This window comes from Thermobia domestica, chromosome 17 (assembly GCF_964235325.1).
Source record: "Thermobia domestica chromosome 17, izTheDome1.hap1.1, whole genome shotgun sequence".
Classification (NCBI taxonomy): domain Eukaryota; kingdom Metazoa; phylum Arthropoda; class Insecta; order Zygentoma; family Lepismatidae; genus Thermobia; species Thermobia domestica.
Window position 1 is genome coordinate 86,887,212 of NC_137470.1, and position 20,381 is coordinate 86,907,592.

The 20,381-nt window shown below is 36.7% G+C and overlaps 1 protein-coding gene across 3 annotated transcripts in view; it reads left to right on the top strand.

The window, feature by feature from the left end:
* The window catches only part of LOC145673807 (tyrosine-protein phosphatase non-receptor type 2-like), a 281,317-nt gene that overhangs the window by 224,146 nt on the left and 36,790 nt on the right, over positions 1 to 20,381 (top strand). For all 3 annotated transcript variants that reach the window (XR_014128818.1, XM_081743573.1, XM_081743574.1), the window contains exons 6-7: positions 2,912 to 3,064; positions 6,500 to 6,677. Coding sequence is in view for 2 of the 3 variants with exons in the window: in XM_081743573.1 (XP_081599699.1) it covers positions 2,912 to 3,064; positions 6,500 to 6,677 (331 nt within the window). In the remaining variant the exon portion in view is untranslated. The remainder of the gene's footprint in view (positions 1 to 2,911; positions 3,065 to 6,499; positions 6,678 to 20,381) is intronic.

The window sequence follows — 20,381 nt, forward strand, 5'->3', positions numbered from 1 at the left end:
AACAAGAAGAGTCTGACGAATACGGAAAGTGGGGAACAATAATCTAACCCTGAGACCACAAACAGCGGTTCACAGACAAGGACCTGTGTGCTGGGGCGTTGTCATGGTGAAGGAATCAGTCACTTGATTGCCAGAGTTCCGGACGTTTCCTCTACACATCCTCCCGCAAACGTTTAAAACTTCAAAATAAAATCGCTGGTTAACAGTGTGACCAAGGGGTACAAATTTCCGGTGCACAATTCCACGAAAAAAAAAAAAAAATGAAACATCACCGGCTTAACATTCGACTTCACTTGTCTTGCTTTTTCTTGGAAGAATTGCATAAGTGGAAGACCCCCGCAATACTCAGTCAACCTGTTTGTTTTTAAATTTCCTTGATCGTGAAACTACGATCTTCTTTGATGTTTTGGCGGATTTTTTTCAATGTTTTCGTGGTTTTGAGATGACCAAGGGCTCACAGAACAAGTATGATCTTCAACAGTCATCTTATCACGTGTAAAGCACCCAAACTACTCGAAAACTTGTTTGCGGCTCATAGCATGCATCTTAAAATCATGTTGAAGCATTTGATAAGCTTCCGTTGCCGATTTTTCAAGCAGAAAGCAAATTTTCAAACACACTGTTTGTTTCTTTAAATCTAGGCAGGCGGCAGACAAGAAACAATTGAGAAAACAACACTAGCTTGGGAAATTGATTTGGGAAGATCTCTGGTAGAGCTACCTAGGAGAACTCTTTATTACGCGTAGGAATGACCTCGTGCTTTCAATCCGGTTTCTTTTGGGTCCTCCCTCATATGCAGCAGAAATGTCATTGCTGGGAATACGAAGCAGTTGTGTTGGCTAGCAGGTAATGCGACTGCAGCGTTGAGATGACTACATTTGTGGCTTCTGCTACGGTGATTATAGTCGGGTAAATAGTGTAAGGATAAGGGTTTCAATACTTCATAAATGAATCAACGCTATTAAATCCGACGAAACGGATAACCCTACAGTTGCAGGTACTTTCTTCGTTGGTGTTAGTAGATATGTAAGAGACTGCTGTTCTGAACCAAAAAGTTAGGTTTGTGGTCCTCCGAGAGAAGCCACCGACTTGGAGAAAAAATGGCAAAAGCAGTGAAGCGTTCCTCATCGATCGTTAAGTCACGCAGTTCCCAAGATATACAACTAGTTAAGAAATATAAGCCCAAGATTTCTGCACTATAGTTTCCATACGCCATGGAGAGAAAAATGAACAACCGAAAAGCTGTGTAATTCGGCCAGATACTGCTGGAAGTTTGCGGTTGCTCTGGATGAAGCATGAATTTATCTTTTGGGTGCCATAAAGATAAGGCAGTTTTCTGTTCTTCACGTTATTCAGTCAGTCGTTCTTATTGGGTTCTGAAATGTAAAAGTTTTTCACAAACGTCTGTGGTGGTTATAGACACTTTTACAATGGGAAGCTCCGTACGCGTAACTAGGAAAAAAAGAGAAAAAAGAAAACCATTAGGAGAACATCCTGGAGTTTGTTTTTCTACTTGCTATTCTATTCCTGTATGATGACAACTCGTTCCGCTTTGCCATTCACCAGCAGATGATGTTACGTTTTACGAGTCAGCGGGACGAACATGGATCAAGTGGGATGTGAAGCGGGGATTCATTGAATTTCTTGGACAAATTTTACTGTTAAATTCCTTGGTTCTTCGAGTGATAAATTTTTGTTTTTTAAGCGACTTCGGGATTACAGTCCCACAGTGTAGAAAATTTGCCAGAGGGAATGGACCACTTCATTAAGTCTTCTGCTGTGGAAACTTAAGGTGCAAGGCAACAGCTTTCAAATTTTGGATTGACCACATCCGCTGGTTGTATCGTGGCATTTCTTAATTTTGTACACGTAACAAATTTGCTACCATAACCATTAACGACATGTAATTCTTTTCGTTTCTTAAAAATATTTTGTTGCCGCATGCATCTGCTTAAAGATATTGTAAATATGCTTTTAAAAGCATAGATATCAAATAGTGTATGATTGGATAACGTTATTTAAAATGCGTAATGAGCTGAGCGAGCTTGTCAGAAACTTGTGCAAAATAAGCAAATTACTGTTAGCAAATGTTAAGTTCACAAAGGGATTGCTTGCAGCCTTTCTCAATGACACGGTAATTCCTCATGTCTCGGCGAACAAGAAGAAACTATTCATGAAAGAACTACAGGACTTTTGATGTAAAGTTCCGCTGTATTTGCACCTGACCACTGACCTTATTCTTCTATTGCGACCAAAGGTTTTAGAGTTATTACTTCTGGTAACAGTATATAATTCGCGTAGTTTGGAAATCCTCCATAGTTTCACAACATGGAAGTAAATTCGCTTGTAATATCTATGACTTCTGCGTTAAACACTATTTATTGGAAATAAAATTAACTTGATCCAGAGCAAAGTATAGACGAAAAGTCTGTAAACAATGGTTGCAAATTGGCTTTATAAACGTACCATGTATTCCAGTGAGTAATTTGGTGTGCACGAAGATCATAATTTAGACGCAGAACGGTGCTATTTCCACAGATAATGTTCTTTCGTAGCAAAATATTTAATTAATTGATAAATACAGAGACAAGGATTACAATGCATTAATTTCAATGTTAAATATATGGTACAGTTTTCCATTCACTATTCTTCACGACGCGATAATTTTTAAAGTATCCCGGTAAGAATCTTTTTCCTTCGGTGGCGTTTAAGATCTTTCAAAATTTCGTGAAAATTGCTCTAATAGCCGAGGAGTTTTGCAACAAACAACATGTAAGGAGTTTTGCAACAAACAACATGTAAGTAAACCATAGAGTAAACCATAGTAAACCATCTCGCTCTGCTCAACTATGCTCATTGAGAAGTATTTGGTATGGTAACGTACATTTTTTTATTATTCTGTTTGTTTCAGATTGAGGAAAAGGGAATAAATTCAGTTAATGTCCGGGAGGTACTATTGGAGATGAGAAAATATCGAATGGGCTTAATCCAAACTCCGGATCAGCTTCGGTTTTCATACCTTGCTATCATTGAAGGGGCTAAGAGGTTGCGCAATAAAAACATGGTGAGAAACTCCTATATCATTCTTTTTTTTTTATTTTATTTATTTACTTATTTATTTGTTTTTAGAACTTTTAGGTAACCAACTTAATTTTGTCGTAGAACTGTAGATATGTAGATATAAGATTTGGTATTAGAAATTTTAGTTTGTATACAGAGACGCTTAGGAATACTAGCAAGTCAACTTCAGATTTCAGGTGGTGACTAATCCTTGAGCATCTCGCTTTCGGCCGTTTCATACAGGTTTGTTCTTAGAAGTTAAAATAGAGATAAGAACATTAAGAAAATTTGAAAAATCGACTTCCTGACAAGGAGTCCAGACACACCTTTTCATGTTTTGCTGGAATTCAGTCGTCAAGTGATGGACCAGCTTGCTCTCTTGATATTCACAGCGGGCTATTGATTTAACAAGTGAATTGTAGAAAAAAACTTGTAACAAGGTATGTTTGCACTTCTCCGAGTAGTCGTTGCTTTGTTCTCTTCTTGATGCTTTTATTTCTTTCTCGTATTATAACCTTACTTTTATCCCCCGTGAACAAGATTGTAAGTTAAAAGCAGAAAGCTTGAATGTGCAAGGATTATTTAAGAGTAAAAATTTAAAATGATATGACTGGTAATGGTACTCTGTAATTTTCTTACTTGTGTAAATTGGACATTTTCTGTTGAACTAATATGCCCATTGTGTGAGAAATGGAAGAATGAACTGATGGTTTCTTGCACTGTTCGCAGTTGTGGAGAATATGGTGCAAGATTGAAATAGGTTGTATTTTCTGTTTCTCACATATCTAATTCAGCCGCCCTGGATTGTCCAAGCACAATACTAGTTGTAGTTCAGTCCTAGCGGTGTGAGCGGCTCAGCACCGACCTCCAGAGTAATGAATGTGTGGCTGGTTTGAGGCGAACTATTACTCATTCCACGTTACCTGATAGGCGATTGGCACAAATTTCCTTGTGTCGCGGTGGCTCAGTGGTAGAGCGTTCACCTCTAGTGCATGGTGTCCCTGGTTCGATCCCAGCTCGTGCCAAGTGAACTTTGTGGTGGACAAACACCGTGTGGGCGAGTTTCCTCGGGATTCTCCCGTTTCTTCCCACTTTCTTCATTCCACCATCTCATTCATTTCTCATCATCACCGTCTCCTTTAGCCTAGCCGGCATAACCGTGGGACGTAAAACTTAGATTTCATTTCATTTTTTCCTTCCCTATCATTCTCGCCTGTGATACTATAAACGTAAGTATTGGTATTTCTCTTACTAGCATCAATTCTTCCATATATGTTTAAAAGTTATAAGGTATCTATGAAGAGGTAATTATAATCATCATAATGACATATATTTTTAAACACATAATAGCATTAATCCATGTTAGTGAGATATGTAACACATCCTTTAGTATAATTGTAAATTTAGTTGAACAGTTGTCGTTTCTTTGACAGTTGAGGCTGTGAGATGTTGATGGAATGCTAAGTGATGACAGGGTTGCGAGTTGATAGCGTACTTACTATATCCGTACGTTAATGTCTTGATGCAGTTCGAAAGTAAATACAATCCGTGTGGATAGAGTATAAGAACGCTGAAACGATATTGCCTCGTCCGACTTTCTAATAAATTGACGTTTTCGTTTCATAAAATGAAATGAAATGAAATTTTTGAGTTTTACGTCCCACGGTTATGCCGGTTAGGCTAATGGAGACGATGATTATGAAAAACGAATGAAATGGTGGAATGAAGAGAGTGGGAGGAAACGGGAGAACCCCCGAGGATACTCACCCACACGGTGTTTGTCCACCACAAAGTTCACTTGGCGGGAGGAGGATTTGAACCCGGAACCCCATGCAGCAGAGTTGAACGCTCTACCACTGAGCCACCGCGGCCCCCCGACGTTTTCGTTTCAAACTCTTTGTTTTTTTTTTTTTTTTCAACTACAACACATGAATTCTCGCGAACTCTGACGTGACAATATGTTTAGCGCTCTACATCTTTGGCGTGGGGGATCCGGGTTCAAATCCCGGCGGGGAAGCTCATGTGGTTCGGATCCCACGTAACCTGTAAATCCACGTCTCATAACCTTGCTGCTAATTTGAAGTCAAACCAAATGAATAGTAGGCAGTAAGTAATAAGTATGCAATGTGTTATGAATGATTATACATTACAAAATTTCTTACAAATAAATATACTCTACAGATGTCAGTATAAATATTTATAATAAGTTCAGAAAATATTTTGCACACCTTAATTTTCTACATATTTGATTACCGAATCAAATAGAAGATAACTAGTGTCTATCCCCGCGTATTACCGTGGACAATATATTTAATCTCTTCCTTTCGCTGCCTTCCATTCCTCTTCATCTGCGATATTAAATGCAAATGAATAACAGTTTCACAGTTCTTCGCTCAATAGCCTTCTATCCTTGTTTAGGATTTGTAACGCTAAAATTTTGTACTATGCAAATATCAGCAAAGGAACATTGTCATACTCCGTGATACCACAGGTTAGCAGTGTTACCATCTCAGTATAAAGTTGCATTGTTTTAAAGGCATTACTCAGATTATTACACATTTCAAATGTATATGCAAAACCAACACTTAAAGTACGATACTTCTGAGCTTGCTCATGGCTAAGCGGTTAGTGTACGCGCCTGTGGCGTGGGAGACCTGGATTAGATTCCCGGCGGGAGTTCATCTGGTTCAGAGCCAATGCTAAGCTGTAGATGCACGTCTCATATAGCCTCGCTGCAGAAAGGGACGCTAAACTGAAATCAAATCAAAATATCACACTTATGTAGTGTTACAACTAAGGACGCTACTGTAATTGAAACATCGAAAAACAATCAAATTTTGGAGTCTTCTACAATAATAATAATAATAATAATAATAATAATAATGCAAGTGAGACGGACGGGGTAATGCAGATGCAAAGTACCTTAATGTTGAATACTATTGTCATATATGACGTATTTCGAACAAGCAGAAACAAAGTTAGTGGAATTGAAAGTTGGACGTTTTTCAAAGGATTTTGTTTCGGGTTAGTGGTTTTCAATAGACATAAGGATCATAATTCCGTTTACTGCAATTTGATATCTCAAATCGTTCAGTAGATATGAAAAAAATATAAAATGCCGTATTTGTGGGAACTAGCTTCTTAAAAAAATGTTTGATTTACTTTGCTTCTGTAACATTAGAACAGTACCTGTTGGTGGGTATAATTACAAATCGATGGGTATTTAGACAAAGGTGATATGTTCATGCCGTAATTTTTGCAGGACACAACATTCAAGACATCTCATAAATAAGAGGTTAATGCAAAACTTTACTTTTATTAATGGAATATTTACTGGAGGTTCTTTTGTTGTTATGTAATGTGCTACATATGCAAAAACACTACGGACATGCCTGTGGCTTCCTATAAATTAATTCCAGGATTTAAACATGTTTTTCAGATTGGTGATGAATTACCGGATGTGGATACCAGTCTATCTAATGAGTATTATTCGTCAAACCGGGAAAATGATGATGCTGATGAACCTCCTCCTTTGCCACCACCACGCTGCGCTTCATTAACTACTAAGAGATCTAATATGAACCAAAACAACACTCAGGACTCTGTTGTCAACCATGGTAAGTTGGTAGCATGATCCAGAACTCCCAAGATGTAATTTTCTCCATAACGAATGAGGTTATGGCAAATCTTCTTTCATCCGTATAAATCTTGTTAGGGAGCCTATTTTTTGCAGTATTCCTGGATCATGGCTGTTGTCTTGCAATCCACTATGTTGGATAAACATTATATTTTGGATCTGACAAGAGGGCCATAATGCTATCAAACCGCACGAGAGCTTTTCCTTAAATGTGGTGCTGTGGTGTGTTCCTTGATAGCTATAATTAAGGATATATTGTTCCCGTCCCGTTTTACAGAAAGCGGCATAATGTCTTATTTCCAGCATTATAGAGCACCATGACACTACGAACAAGAAGTTCCTCTGACTGGAAATGAAGTTTCGTGGTCATAGGATTGGGCTGCGTGGTGGAGACCTGTACGAACATACTCATGTGAGTCTCCATGTAAAATGAGTTGCAAGCCCTGAAGAGTATGTACGAGTAGTATGCTTGGTCGTCGGTACAATTTTGTGCCCCTGGGCTCCTGGCCCAGGCGTACCTAAGATCGATAACTCTCACTTTTGGCAATTTTGGAAATTACCGAAACTAAAGTTTGGTATAGGTAGTAAAGAACCATAGTATGTACGTACTTCTGTAAAATAGGGTGATTCATCTCGTTACCTTTTATGAGTAAAAGATTTCAAAAAATTCAAATTTGGAAGATTTTTTACCTAGTATTTTCTTTGATGAGGCTTTAGTATGTTATATGGTTATATAGTTGTGTACAGAGGTCCACTCCCTTTCATAGTCATGAGTACATTGACGAACCCCTCTTATATTTCGGGAAGGGTACGAAGGTCCACCGCGTAAATTTTAGAACTGTCAATGAAACAAAATTTGGTATAAATGTTCTCTAGGACTCGAATTTAGTTCATTCTGTTTTTTCCGTCTATGGGTAAAAATTGTCATAAATATAAGAATCACGTGATAGGTTATTGACCTAATTCATCTTTTACGATGAGATGTTATAGGATTAGATGGTCCTATGGATTGATATATGGGTCCATTGTCTTTCATAGGACAAGTGGACCTGGTACACACCTCTTAAATTTGAGACATTTTAAAAACTTTAAATTACTAATTGTTTTCTAGGTCTTTGTTATACACTTAATAATTTTGAGTGGTCTAACTTGCTCCTTCGATGGATAAAAAAAATTCTGAAAACATATACGTAAGCAATAAGTTTTACCACATGGTTTTGTTTTGTTGTAATTATAGCTTCATTGCAGCTTACTATCATATGTGTGAATATAGGGACTAATTTTATTTCATAGCTCAAGGGTACCTTAACCCTTTCAACACTGGGGTTTTCAAAGGAAATTGTAGACTTTCAATTAAGTAGCTACTGCTTCAGTACTATTCAGCAGAAATTGTTGGTTCGCACGTCATTTTCTTCAGAATAAAACCAACTTTCAGATAGTATGATGGCCATGGCCCCGTAAAGTACGTGGAAAGGGAAATTAGGTGAAAATCTGGAAATATTCCTCAAAATATCTCTTTTCGGGAATTTTAGATTCCCTAGAACGGAACCGACGGATTCCCTGAATGTACGTTCTGACAATATACCATAAAAAATGTGCGCGGGTATTCTAAATATTTTCACTAAGTACCAGTCCGATATTGTTTCTAGTTACGAGGGAAAATATATTTCCCAGTCCTGTTGTACAAAGTCGTAGAAAAAAGATAGAATTTAAATTAAAAATTTCTGGACATAGCAACAATATTGATTCGATTTTCATGGTTGATGTATGATTTTGTTTAGAATGAAACCAACTTTCAGATGGTATGATGCTCATGATTTCATGACGTACGTGGAAAGAGAAATGAGAGTAAAATCGGAAAAATCCCTGCAAAAATTCCCTTTTGGGAGTTTTGAGGACTCTAGAACGGCCACGGGTGAAGGTAAGTGACCATAATATTCCACAAAAACTGTGCGGGGTATCGTAAATCTTTTCACTAAGCACCAATCCGATATTGTTTCTAGTTACGAGAGAAAATATATTTTCCAATCCTATTAAAATATACGAAATCGTAGTGAGATATAGGAAAAAATAGGATCCAAAATAAAAATTCTACAACAAATTGTTCCTACTTAAAACAAAATGACTGTTTTCCTGCAGGAAAACTCCACAAAGAAAACACGAAACAAGAAAGCAATGTTCCGTTTAGCAACACGCACAAAATCATTCACAACAATGTATTGTTTATCACAACTATGAAATCTCCAAGGAAATTCCGTATCAGCCAGGGAGGAGGGATGAGGGGACATTGAAATTAGAAACGGAAATTTTTAATACCATAATTTGAAACAATGACATTACAAACACCTCACTCAAATGAAGGAAATTACTAAAGATCTACCTGTATTTTCTCAGCACTATACCTGGATAATTAACACACACAAATAAAAAAATAGTTGCTTTAAAAAGGAGATAGGGAAACTCGCGAATTCATCTTAAGTATCTGGTGGAATATGTGATGTATACTATGATTATCGCACGTTACAAAGGTGCATTGATCGAAAAATATTGTCAGAAGGCAAATTAGCAATTGAAAAGTAGATTTAGAAGAAAAAATTTCCAACACTTCAGTTCGTAAAAAGAATCTTTTGTTTCTCTAATCGATTCTTGCAGTTTTTGAAGAGAATGTTCACTTTCAGTTAAGTAGCTACTAGGTCAGCAATATTTATCCGAGTATCATGACATAATATCATTCTCTTCAAAATGAAACAAACTTTTCAAATATCATCCACGTGTGTAAAGGAATTTCTGCGCCAAGTTTTGTGGCAATATCTATAATAGTTAAGAACGAAAAATATTACTAAATTTCATATATAAGTGTTTATTTATTTAACATTCACCAGATACAGCACAAAGGCCATTTTATGCTGGATATCTGACAACAATAATAACAATGGAAAGGATTTCGGAAGGTATCCGCCGGGGCCTGTTTAGTAGGTACCATCCCAGCATTTGCCTGGTAGGACTGAGGAAACCCCTAGAAAACCTAGTCAGGGTGGTCGGCAGCGGGAATCGAATCCACGACCTCCCGAATGCAAAACCAACGCTCTACCACTTGAGCTAATTCACTCGGTGAAAATGTACCCCGGGATGGGCGCGAATCACCAACCTTACGATCACTAGCCGCGTGCTCTTCCGACTTCGCTACGGAGACGATAAAGTAGGGGAAAAAGTAGGATATACAATATAAGTTTCCAGAAACAGTAGTCTTTGTCCCAGTACCATGGCTAATACATCATTCTCTTCAGAATGAAACAAGCTTCTAAGTGGTACCATTGACATGTAATATAGAAAAAATTAAAATTTGGGATAAATAGGGAAATTTTTATTTTTATTTTTTAATTTGGCGCTCCTTGGAGCGGTCCTCGGTACCCGAATATAATCTACCTGAAAATCTACTATGGCCTATTCGTAACGTGTATGCCAAGTTTCATAGCAATATATAGAATAGTTACGAGAGAAGAATGTTTATCAGTTCTGTTTGAAAATAGAAATAAAATAGTTCGGAGGATTGAACCCAGTAACAACACTCTTGTCCGTCTAATATACGAACATTACACTTTAATTATACCACCCAATTACCATTCGCTGATAAAAATGCAACAGATCCACATAAATAGCAGTTGAAACAACACTCATTTCCCTTGTTCCGGCGGGAGCTCATGTGGTTCGGATTCCACGTTAATCAGTAGGTCCACGTCTCATATAGCCTCGCTGCTGAAAGGGACGCTAAACTAAAATCAATCAATCAATCAATCATTTCCCTTGTTTGGCTCAGAGCTAAATAATTAAAAAAAAATTTGGATGTGAGGAGGGGAATAGGGAGGGAGGAAGGGGAAAATGTTGTAATACTTATTTCGTAATATATGAGCATGAACCGATAAACAATACTGGTAGACCTTCCTTTCTTCCACTTTTTGCGAAGCAAAGGCAAAAATGCTTCTATCTACCTCAAAACACGTGGCCTATTTTAACCTCAAACATGAAGGGATGTCATCAATGTATTGTCGAACGCGTTACCACCCTATATCACTAATAAATTTGGTTCCTAAATCTTAATAAGCGGTACCTAGGACCCAGACCTAATGTACATCTCCTAAAAATAATTTTTACTTGGAAGAAATGTATTTTAAATAATTTCTACTAAATTTTGAGAGATTACCTTAAATCTGATAACATCTAATGGTTTAGTACTCATATGGACCTTATAAGACGGTTAAAACCAAGAAAAGTACCTTCCGAATTCATATTTACCAAATATGGTTTCTAAATTTTAGAGAGGTAACTGGACTAAATGTATATGGAGGATCCAAATATTGAATAAATTATTGTACAATAACATCCAAGAGTGTTTCAACTAAATACCAAAATGCCTCTCATATAAAGCAATTACCGATTTGAATTTTTAAAAATTCTCAAATTTAAGGTGATCTAATGTACCCATGTTACAATTTGGAAGAGACGTATTAAGGTACCCATGACCTAGGAAATAAAATGAGCTTCTGTATTCATATATAAGATTTATAAGTTGTAATGAAGCTACATCTTAAAACGGATAAATTGAGACAAAACCAACCGCATGGTACAGCGTATTATTTACGTATATATATTTCTGAAAGTTTTTATTCATGGAAGGGATAAGTTAGACCACTCAAATATATATAAATGTATATACCTAAGACCTAGAAAAGAGGTATTTACCAGGTACACTTGTCCAATGAAAGACAATGGATTTATATTTCAATCCGTAGGACCGTATAATCTATAATGCCTCATCCTAAAGATACGTCAGGTCAATAACCTACCACGTGATTCGTATATTTTGCAATTTTTTATCTATAGAAGGGGAAAAGTAGGACCTATGAAATTTTCAGAAACATATATTCGAGACCTAGATAATATTGACATCAAGTTTTGCTTTTTGACAATTCCCAAAATTAAGGAGTGGCCAGTGTATCCTCCCGAAATTTAAGAGAGATGCGCCACAGTATGCATATTTTATGAAAGAGAATAGACCCCTGTAAGCAACTATATAACCGCATAATGTGATAACCGTATAATGTATATATAATGTGATATAACCGTATAATGTAATAAGAGGATATATTAGGTAAAATAAAACCTCGCAAATTTGAATTTTTGGCATTTTTTTTTTTTTTTTTTAACCGTAAAAGGGAACGACATGAATCACCCAAACTTAGAGAGTACATATCATGGTCCTATACTACTAGACCAAACTCTTGATTTTGGTAATTTCCAAAATTTATGAGGTAGTCGTGAAATTTCTACTTCTTTTGAAATTTAAGGGGTTGAACCAATGTAACCATTGGCAAAATTTATTGGAGTGATCCAGGTACTCCCGTACCATGAACCGAGGATCATGTTCCATGAGCAACGGACCCAGGGCACAAAATTGCACCAGCAACGAAGATACTACTGTTCGGCTCAAAGGGGATAGCATTGAACACATTCTGTAGGACTTACTATGGATACCTCATCACAGTAACATCCTTTAAGTGTAGATAAATTTTAAACTATTACAGCTATTAAGACACTAATTACAATACTACATTTATGGAAGCATTTATCATTTGTTTATTCTCGTGTTACTCGATACCTTACATGGCACCCTCCCTTTTGTCTTTACAAAATCTGACGTAGATACAATGTGGCGAGTTTCAAGACGGCGACCGTGACACTTAACGACACGGATCCACAGGCCGTCAAACTCAGTTTACACATGAAATCAAAGACATATTTTGTACTCGAAATTTCAGTTTTCAGTTTAAATAATACGAATGTAAGACACAATGAGCAAATATTGCTCCAGACGCGAATTCGTGCATTCAGATTTAGCGAATACCTGTTTTCATATTGAATTCTTGCTTCCTCAATAAGCCTAATTTTTACTTGAATTCGTTAGACAGCTCAACTACATAACCAGCTATTTAAGTAACATTCTTTTCGAATGTTGTTTAAAATCATTTTCAAGTGTCCAACATTTATTTTACAAATTTAATGGGAACACACGGTCTGGAAAGTGTAACAGCTTTTTTCTGGCCAGCCATTTTCAGGAAAGTTTTTCCTGGGTTTTCTTCATTACACCAGGCAGATGCTGAAATTGTACCTAGCATAATGACGCTAGGCCGCTTCCTTCCTTCCTTCCCCATTCCTTTCTTCCTTCCCAATTCCCCGGGAAATGTGATCGCCGAGGGACGTTATACCTCATACATGTCGGGCTAAAATGACTATAGAAGTACAGAGGCCAGAAATACAGTTCCTAATCCTAAATCTGAGAATAATTAAGCATTTTAATTTGCTGCTCCACTTATCTGTCTCAAAGATAGAGATAAACAAAAGCGTAGGAATACTGTGACTCAATTGAACAGCGCTTAATCTGGCGAGGAAGTTTTCTGATTCGATCCCAAATCTTATAAGTTTGTGTTGGGGAACATCATACCTATTGGTTTTCTCAGAAGTCGCCTGTTATCTTCCACCCCATTCTACTAATTATCATTCACTTGTTTCATTGGTTTATTCTATCTTGTAATTTCAGACTGTAGCCGACAGAAATTAAAGATTTTGTCATTTTGCAGATCCTGAGTTAACTTGTTTAAGAACGAGATCAGGCTTGAGATATCCGTTGTTAATTATGTATTTATAATTAAAGAAATCTTTTGCTAAATTCAAAGTTTTTTTTTTTTTTTTTTTTTTTTTACATCGCAAATTTCTGCATAAAATTCAGCATTAAGAATACACCTATAGGAGGGAAACATTTTTATTTCAGTTATACTTAAATGGAATTAATAGTTTATCAATTAAATGTTTTATAAGACACAAGAATGCATTAAAATAGTTGAAAATTTCAAACGATTATTTTGTGGATTTTTCCGGGTGCTCAGATGTTATGTAACAGCAGAACCTGTAGTACAAGGTGCGATCAAAAAGTACGGTGAATGTAGTTGCACAGTGCCATCTGTAGATGTTGTATTCATTTGAACTTGTGATCCCGGTAGCTAGACCTTTGATACAGTCAGTTGTCGAGTTTGAACGAGTTGTGACATGTTAGTTGGCTTCCAGAGGCAGAAGAGTGAGGACATGTTCAGAATGTCTGTCGCCGCCAACATTAAGTTTTGTTCTAAGCTGCAAAAAACGTGCGAAAGAAGCTCACGAAATGTTAAAATCAGTGTATGGCTATGAAGCGGTGGCATTGAAGACGGTTACAAGTGGTATGGGCGATTGAAAAGCGGCAAGGAGTCAGTTGAATACGACCAACGATCCAGACGTTCTTCGACGTCAGAAACAGATGAAAACGTGCAAAAAGTTGCATAAATAACTTCAAACAGGTGAAGCGCTATTCGAGAGCTTTCCGAAGAACTAAATATTTCGTATGGGTCCGTGAAAAGTATTTTAACAGCCGACTAAATGGGCAAATGACTTCCTTCTTCACCACGAAAACGCACCGTACCACACTTTTGCTTTTGATCCGCGAGTTTTTGGCTGAGAAAATATTCCTGTCTATCCACATTCGCTGTGCTTTCCAGGTATAGCACCATGAGACTTCTGGCTCTTTTCCCAAAATTAAAATCATGCTTAAAGGAAAACGTTTTGATACCATTTCTGACATTGAGAGGACCACGACAGAGCTTCCAGAAATGCTTCCAGTTAAGGATTCAATGTTGGGATAAGTATATTGCTAGCCAAGGGCAGTTCTTTGAAGGAGATTGAATTACAATTCCACGTAAGCTTATTACTTTGTTTTTGATAAAATTATTCCCCCTTTGTTTTGATCATACCTCGTATTTGGTTTGTTTATAGATTTATTTCACCTATCTATGTTTTCATGCTGAATCTGGAATTTAAGTGAATCATAACATTGTGGAACAAGCTGATGTTTCTTATATAGTAAAACTGATGTGTATCAATGCAGTAATATCCATGTTATAGCAGGTATTCTGCTTGACAACCTGAACGGACCAGAACATATAAAGAGCGATTTTTTTTTTTTTTTTTTTTTTTAAAGCTTGAGACAACCGTGTAACTTCCAAAGTAATAGACAAAAACACTGAAATTTTGTGCGAGGAAAATATTAACAGGGGGAAGTCGGTGAACATACTCGACAATACCAACAGATGGACGATGTTACCATCGCAACTTAGAGTGTATATATATATATATATATATATATATATATATATATATATATAATCAAATACGTCAGATTTTTGCGTAATCCAAATTTCTATATTAAGCTAAAGCTTACAATGCCAAAATGCTAATCAGTGCTGCAAACTAAGGACGCTACAGTATATTCAGACATCCAGATATTGGTAGCTTCTTACCACAATAACAGCTAAGTTCAGATGGATGGGACAGTCCACTACGGATGACCAGAACTGAATCCTGAAATACCGGGTTCCTGGGTAATAATGGATCCGGGTACCCGATTCTCAGTTCTGGAACGGGTACCTGATGCACGTTTTAAGATCCGGGTATCCGTTTTCCGGATTAGGATATATACTGCATGGAATATGAAGTATGTTTATGGAATTAAAACGTAATGGATGTATTCAATTTTAAATGAAAATCAGGTCATGGAGCACGTAAAATAACTGAATATTATTCAGAATTTTGTGTATTATTCTAGCCTCCGTTGTTAACCTTCTAAATGGGGGGGGGGGGGAGGGGTCGGATGAATCAAGATCCTATTTCCGGCAAATGTTATATATACAAAGTAGTATAGTTTGTTTAAATATATTTTACCAAAATCTGGTTGGGACACTTCCCTCCGACTCCCTGCTAACGACACCCGTGTTCTGACCATGCTTAGCTATTTCTCTTCAGTAGCTTGATTTAGAAGTTTGAAAAAAGAAAAAAAGTTTGTGTGACGAAACAAAGACCCCTGACAATTACCATGTTCAGATTTCTCAATGTTACCACGTGTAGATCCACCATGAGGCCACTGATATTTAACTGACATTATCAGTGTTTTTAAATGAAGGAGTGTACGAATACACAATTTATCATGTTGTACATAAAACTACGTGTAAAATTTTTGATAAACTTTAAAAATAAAAAATGAAGAATGTCATTTCTCTTTTACAAATCCAATGGTTGAACATGTTTAATAAGCTTGTATTATTATTATTATTATTATTATTATTATTATTATTATTAGCAACGCTTAATATGGTAATAGGTGTTAGACGCGTATTCTGCATTACTGTGCTAACTTGCAGGTCTTTTATATTTAAAGAAATTACTAAAGATTAAGATGATCATTGCTGACAAATAGCAAGTTAATTTATAGTCGTTTGAGGAAAATCTGGCAACCCAGTAGCTTGACATCGAGAGAAACAAACGTAGTTTGAATAATGAAAATACTAGAAAGGTCTTTTGCCTTGCGTTCGCTATCGGGGGTCTAGAAGTCTGAGAATTCCTCATAGAATAAACTGGAAGAGCACGAAAAATAAAATTCAGAAATTTCGTTGTAGTTCGGCGTAATTGTTTCGTTGTAAGTGATTGCAAAATTTTTTTAATGAATTCACTGGTCCCTGTTGACATTAACTTGAAGACAAACGGAACCACTCTACGCCAAAATAAGTATAGACATAATGAATTTTGATTTCATTTAAATTTAGCGCCCCTTTCAGCAGCGAGGTTATATACATACTGTAAGACGTGGACTTCAATTATGCCAGCTGAAAACAGCACTGTCACACCTTGTTGTCATTCCCAGGAAGACGAGAGAAAAGGACTCATCTACACGTACATCAAAAATAGGGGTTTTTAATTATTGAGTGGATGAAAATCCAAACCCTCTTCTTACCCAAAGTAACCTCAACTTGTAACAGAACTTACAATAGGATCTATTTGCATTAAATTTTAGCAACACGTATTAAATCTATCATGAATGGATAACAAGATATTCAACTGCAACAAACTTTTATTACAGTAGAAAACTAATCCAAACGTTAACAAAATATTGTGTGAAACAAGAAACAGAACAGTGCAAACAGCTTGGAGAACTTCCAACAACATATAGATTGAAGGCCAGACTCAAAGAACATACAGTATCTTTTGTAACAAAAGAGTCTATCTAGAACATGTAATTTCTCTGAATTTAATGTCCCACAAAATGTGGGTACAAATAATGATCTCAGATTTAACGTCTCACAGATATAGGTAGAAGACCAGAAATTAAATAAAAATTGGGACTGCTTAATGCACGAAAGAATTCCAACTTGAATAAAATGTCCTACGCAAGAATAGGCTGAAGGCCACAAGTATATTTCCAAATAGGACTTCCTTGCATAAGTAATATATCGCAACGTTATTTTTAGTACATTACTCAGAAGTGTCGAGAATATAGAATACCATGCAATCTGTGAGCAATATATAACAAAATACAGTAAATAATAGGAACTGTGTAACCATAGAACGACAACTGTAAGGCAAATAAACGCAAATGTCATGAATATGAAATGATCCCGAAGTAAACGTGAAGTTGTTCATTCATCTCTTTTTCCACATTTTGGATCGATTCCTTTACGCAGTAAGAAAATCCTTTCAAATTGTGGATAACAGGTACAATTTAGAATACTAGAAGCGACATTCAGGTTGGGGCACTATGTCCCACCACAACAAAAGAAGACCTCACTTCAAGGTACATTTTTTTCTTTTCAATAGAAACTTCCTTCAGTTACTTTTCAGTCATTTTCCGTGGCCTACCATTGTCTGTACTAAGTAATTTCTAGAACAAAGTGAGTGGCTGACGAAGTAGTTGCTAAAATCACTTTTGACCTACATAAAATTTATTTAACAAACAGATATAGTCATGCTAATTTAACAGAAACATACAGTAACATTCAATTTTTTCTTTCTAGTAGTAGATGCATCAGGGTTGAGCGTAACACTGGTAAACATATGGGTATATTGCGGGAAAATAGTTCAACACTGCAATAAGCATGCAGTCCTGGCGAAGTTCATTAAAAGCGTTACGAAAATCCAGCTTTACGATAGCCTTTGGAGCGTTGTGTGTGGAGGAAAAATGCATGAACCTGCTTCCTGGCTGCATGAATAGCTGCTGCGACTCCATTGGGAATACAAACTCCAAGTTGGTGGAGAGACAAAAAGTTCTTAACAGGCTCTCGTATTCTGAAGCGTATAACTTTGGGCTGATATTCTGCGCCAAATATTCCCTATGGCGATAGGTCTGATTCCACCACATTTCTTTTTAAGAGCGATAAGTTTGACTCCGAAAAACAACGTGCGAACTTCCAAGGGTACTTTTCCTGAAATAATTAGATTGAACAGATCGCTAAATGATTTTAATAGTTTTTTCTTCGATTCAAGTATTTGGCAAGATAAAAGATCTTTGAGAATCGAAGGGCGAAGACCACCTAGACCTCCCGAGCTGTCAGATGGAAAAGAATTTATAGCATTTTTAACTTCGTTTACTAAAACTCCTTGAACCCTGGTTTCGTCTTCTGGAAGATTCGGTAAAGTAAATGTACAGTCCACACCAAAAAACCTTCAACCAGAGCGTGTACGTTTATTGTGAAACTACGCCTAACAGCGCAAGGAATCAACATAACGTCTAATTGGCACGAATCACGCCAGGAGAAACCTTGGTGTTCTCCCCTGCACACTTATTTTGGAGCAAAAGACTTCGTCGTTTCACAATAAACATACATGCTCATGTTGCAGGTTTTTTTTTTTTTTTCTGCTGACTGTACCAGGGTGGGCTGGATGTTTCTCCAACAACGTCTCAAACACTGAAGTGTCAGGGGCTGCTACTGTAACATCTGACATTAGTAAACGGGCTGCTCCTCGGATATCATCATCGGCTAGTTTGTTTTCAATAATCTTCAGATTTGACACATTCTGTTTAGGTGTAGATTTCTTGATCTTTGGTGAGTGTAAGGTTAAGGCGTCAATACCTATGTTATCCCAAACACGAACTCTTTGTTTTACCCATGAGGTAAGATTCTTTATATTTTCGGATTGTTTGGGAGCAGTTAGTGCTACAAATGGAAATGCAAACAGGTTGATCCATTCTTTTTCTTCATTCAAAATAGCTACTTGCTGCAATAACTCGGAAAGTTCATCGGCAACCTCAGTTCGAGCACCACGAGGGACTCGTCTTAGGATGTGTGTAGATTATCTTAATGACGTCAGCAGTTTACCCAAGTTAGATAACGTTAAATCCTGTGTGCTACCATTGCAAGTTAGCGATTCTAACATTTGTGGCACTACAATCAGGAAAGCTATTATTATTGAAATGAAGACAACCCTCCTGGATTTATAATCGGATGCTTTTTACCTATATGAGTGGCTAATTCTCTTGCATTCACATAAAACTTTCCACAATGGGGACAAGGTAACTTTCACAGATCTAGGAGTGGCTGAAAAGTGACCTCTGGCAGGCCTGCCAATGCTGGCATCCAAGTCATTGATTTTATTAAAATTTGAAAAATTCTAAATATTCGTTTTTAACGAATTTCCATTGCTGTTTATTTCATTGTTAGAATACTATGTCGGAGTAATAACGTTCGATACTTCTTTCATTTCTTTATAAGAAGATAACTACTAAACATGTTTTTGACCTGATTTCACCATTTTTGTCTAGGAGACGTCGTGCACACACACATATAACTCAAACATGTCCATCAAAAGTATTTCCTCTCTTTCGACCGAAAACCTTGCAGAGAATATCCTTAGGCTCGTGCACTGATCACAACAATCACATTGAACTTTTTTATTTATTTATTTATTTATGTAAGATTTTCAAATCTATACAAGATTTTATCTTCTGCTTTTAACGATTTCCAGTTGTTTCCACTCATGGTCATAGTGCTCACTTCAAACTAACTCCTTTCTTGCTCGTTTCATTATATCAGGATAGTATTCACCTTCATATTCCACTACCACATGTTTATTGATTTCAGCTTCGTTACTTAAGGTACGGTGAAAACTAATTATATCCACATTTTGCTCTTTATCTTCGCTGGATGAAATTCTGAAAGCACTCAAACTATCATCCGTATCATGCGTAGAGAAAGAACTTTCATTCATAGAAGTTTGAACAGCTGAAATGTTTTCTCAGTTGTCTTCCTTGAATTTGTTATAACTTCTCCATCCTTAGTTCTAACATTTTAACTTTCTTCATCCTAAATTTCTATTCAAATTTTATTCTCCACATTTATTGGTTTTCTATTCTTTCCTTAATTTCGGCTTCATGATAGACTTTCCATTTAACAGATGTCACAGCAAATGGCAATTTTCTAAACTTCCCTTCTTTGTTTCTTGGAATGGTCGATCTTTCCCGAATAAAGATGATTATTCCAAACATGTTGTGGGGTACGAACTGTAGCTGGTAATTGCCCCCTGAAGTTGTGGATCAGATTTTGAAGGTGTACGATCATTTTCTTCATAGATCAGGTTATTGTTTTCATCCAAGAAATTGTTAAAGATAACACATTTGTCAAAGTTTATTCTGAGTTTCCACTTAGTACATGAGGCACAAAAAGGTTTGTCATGCTGTAGGCAATCGACGTCGTCAAGTGACACCCAGTCAAAATGATTTGCGTCCAACACAACTGTATTAAAGTTGAGAGAGGGTGTCTATCGGTCACGAAAGTCA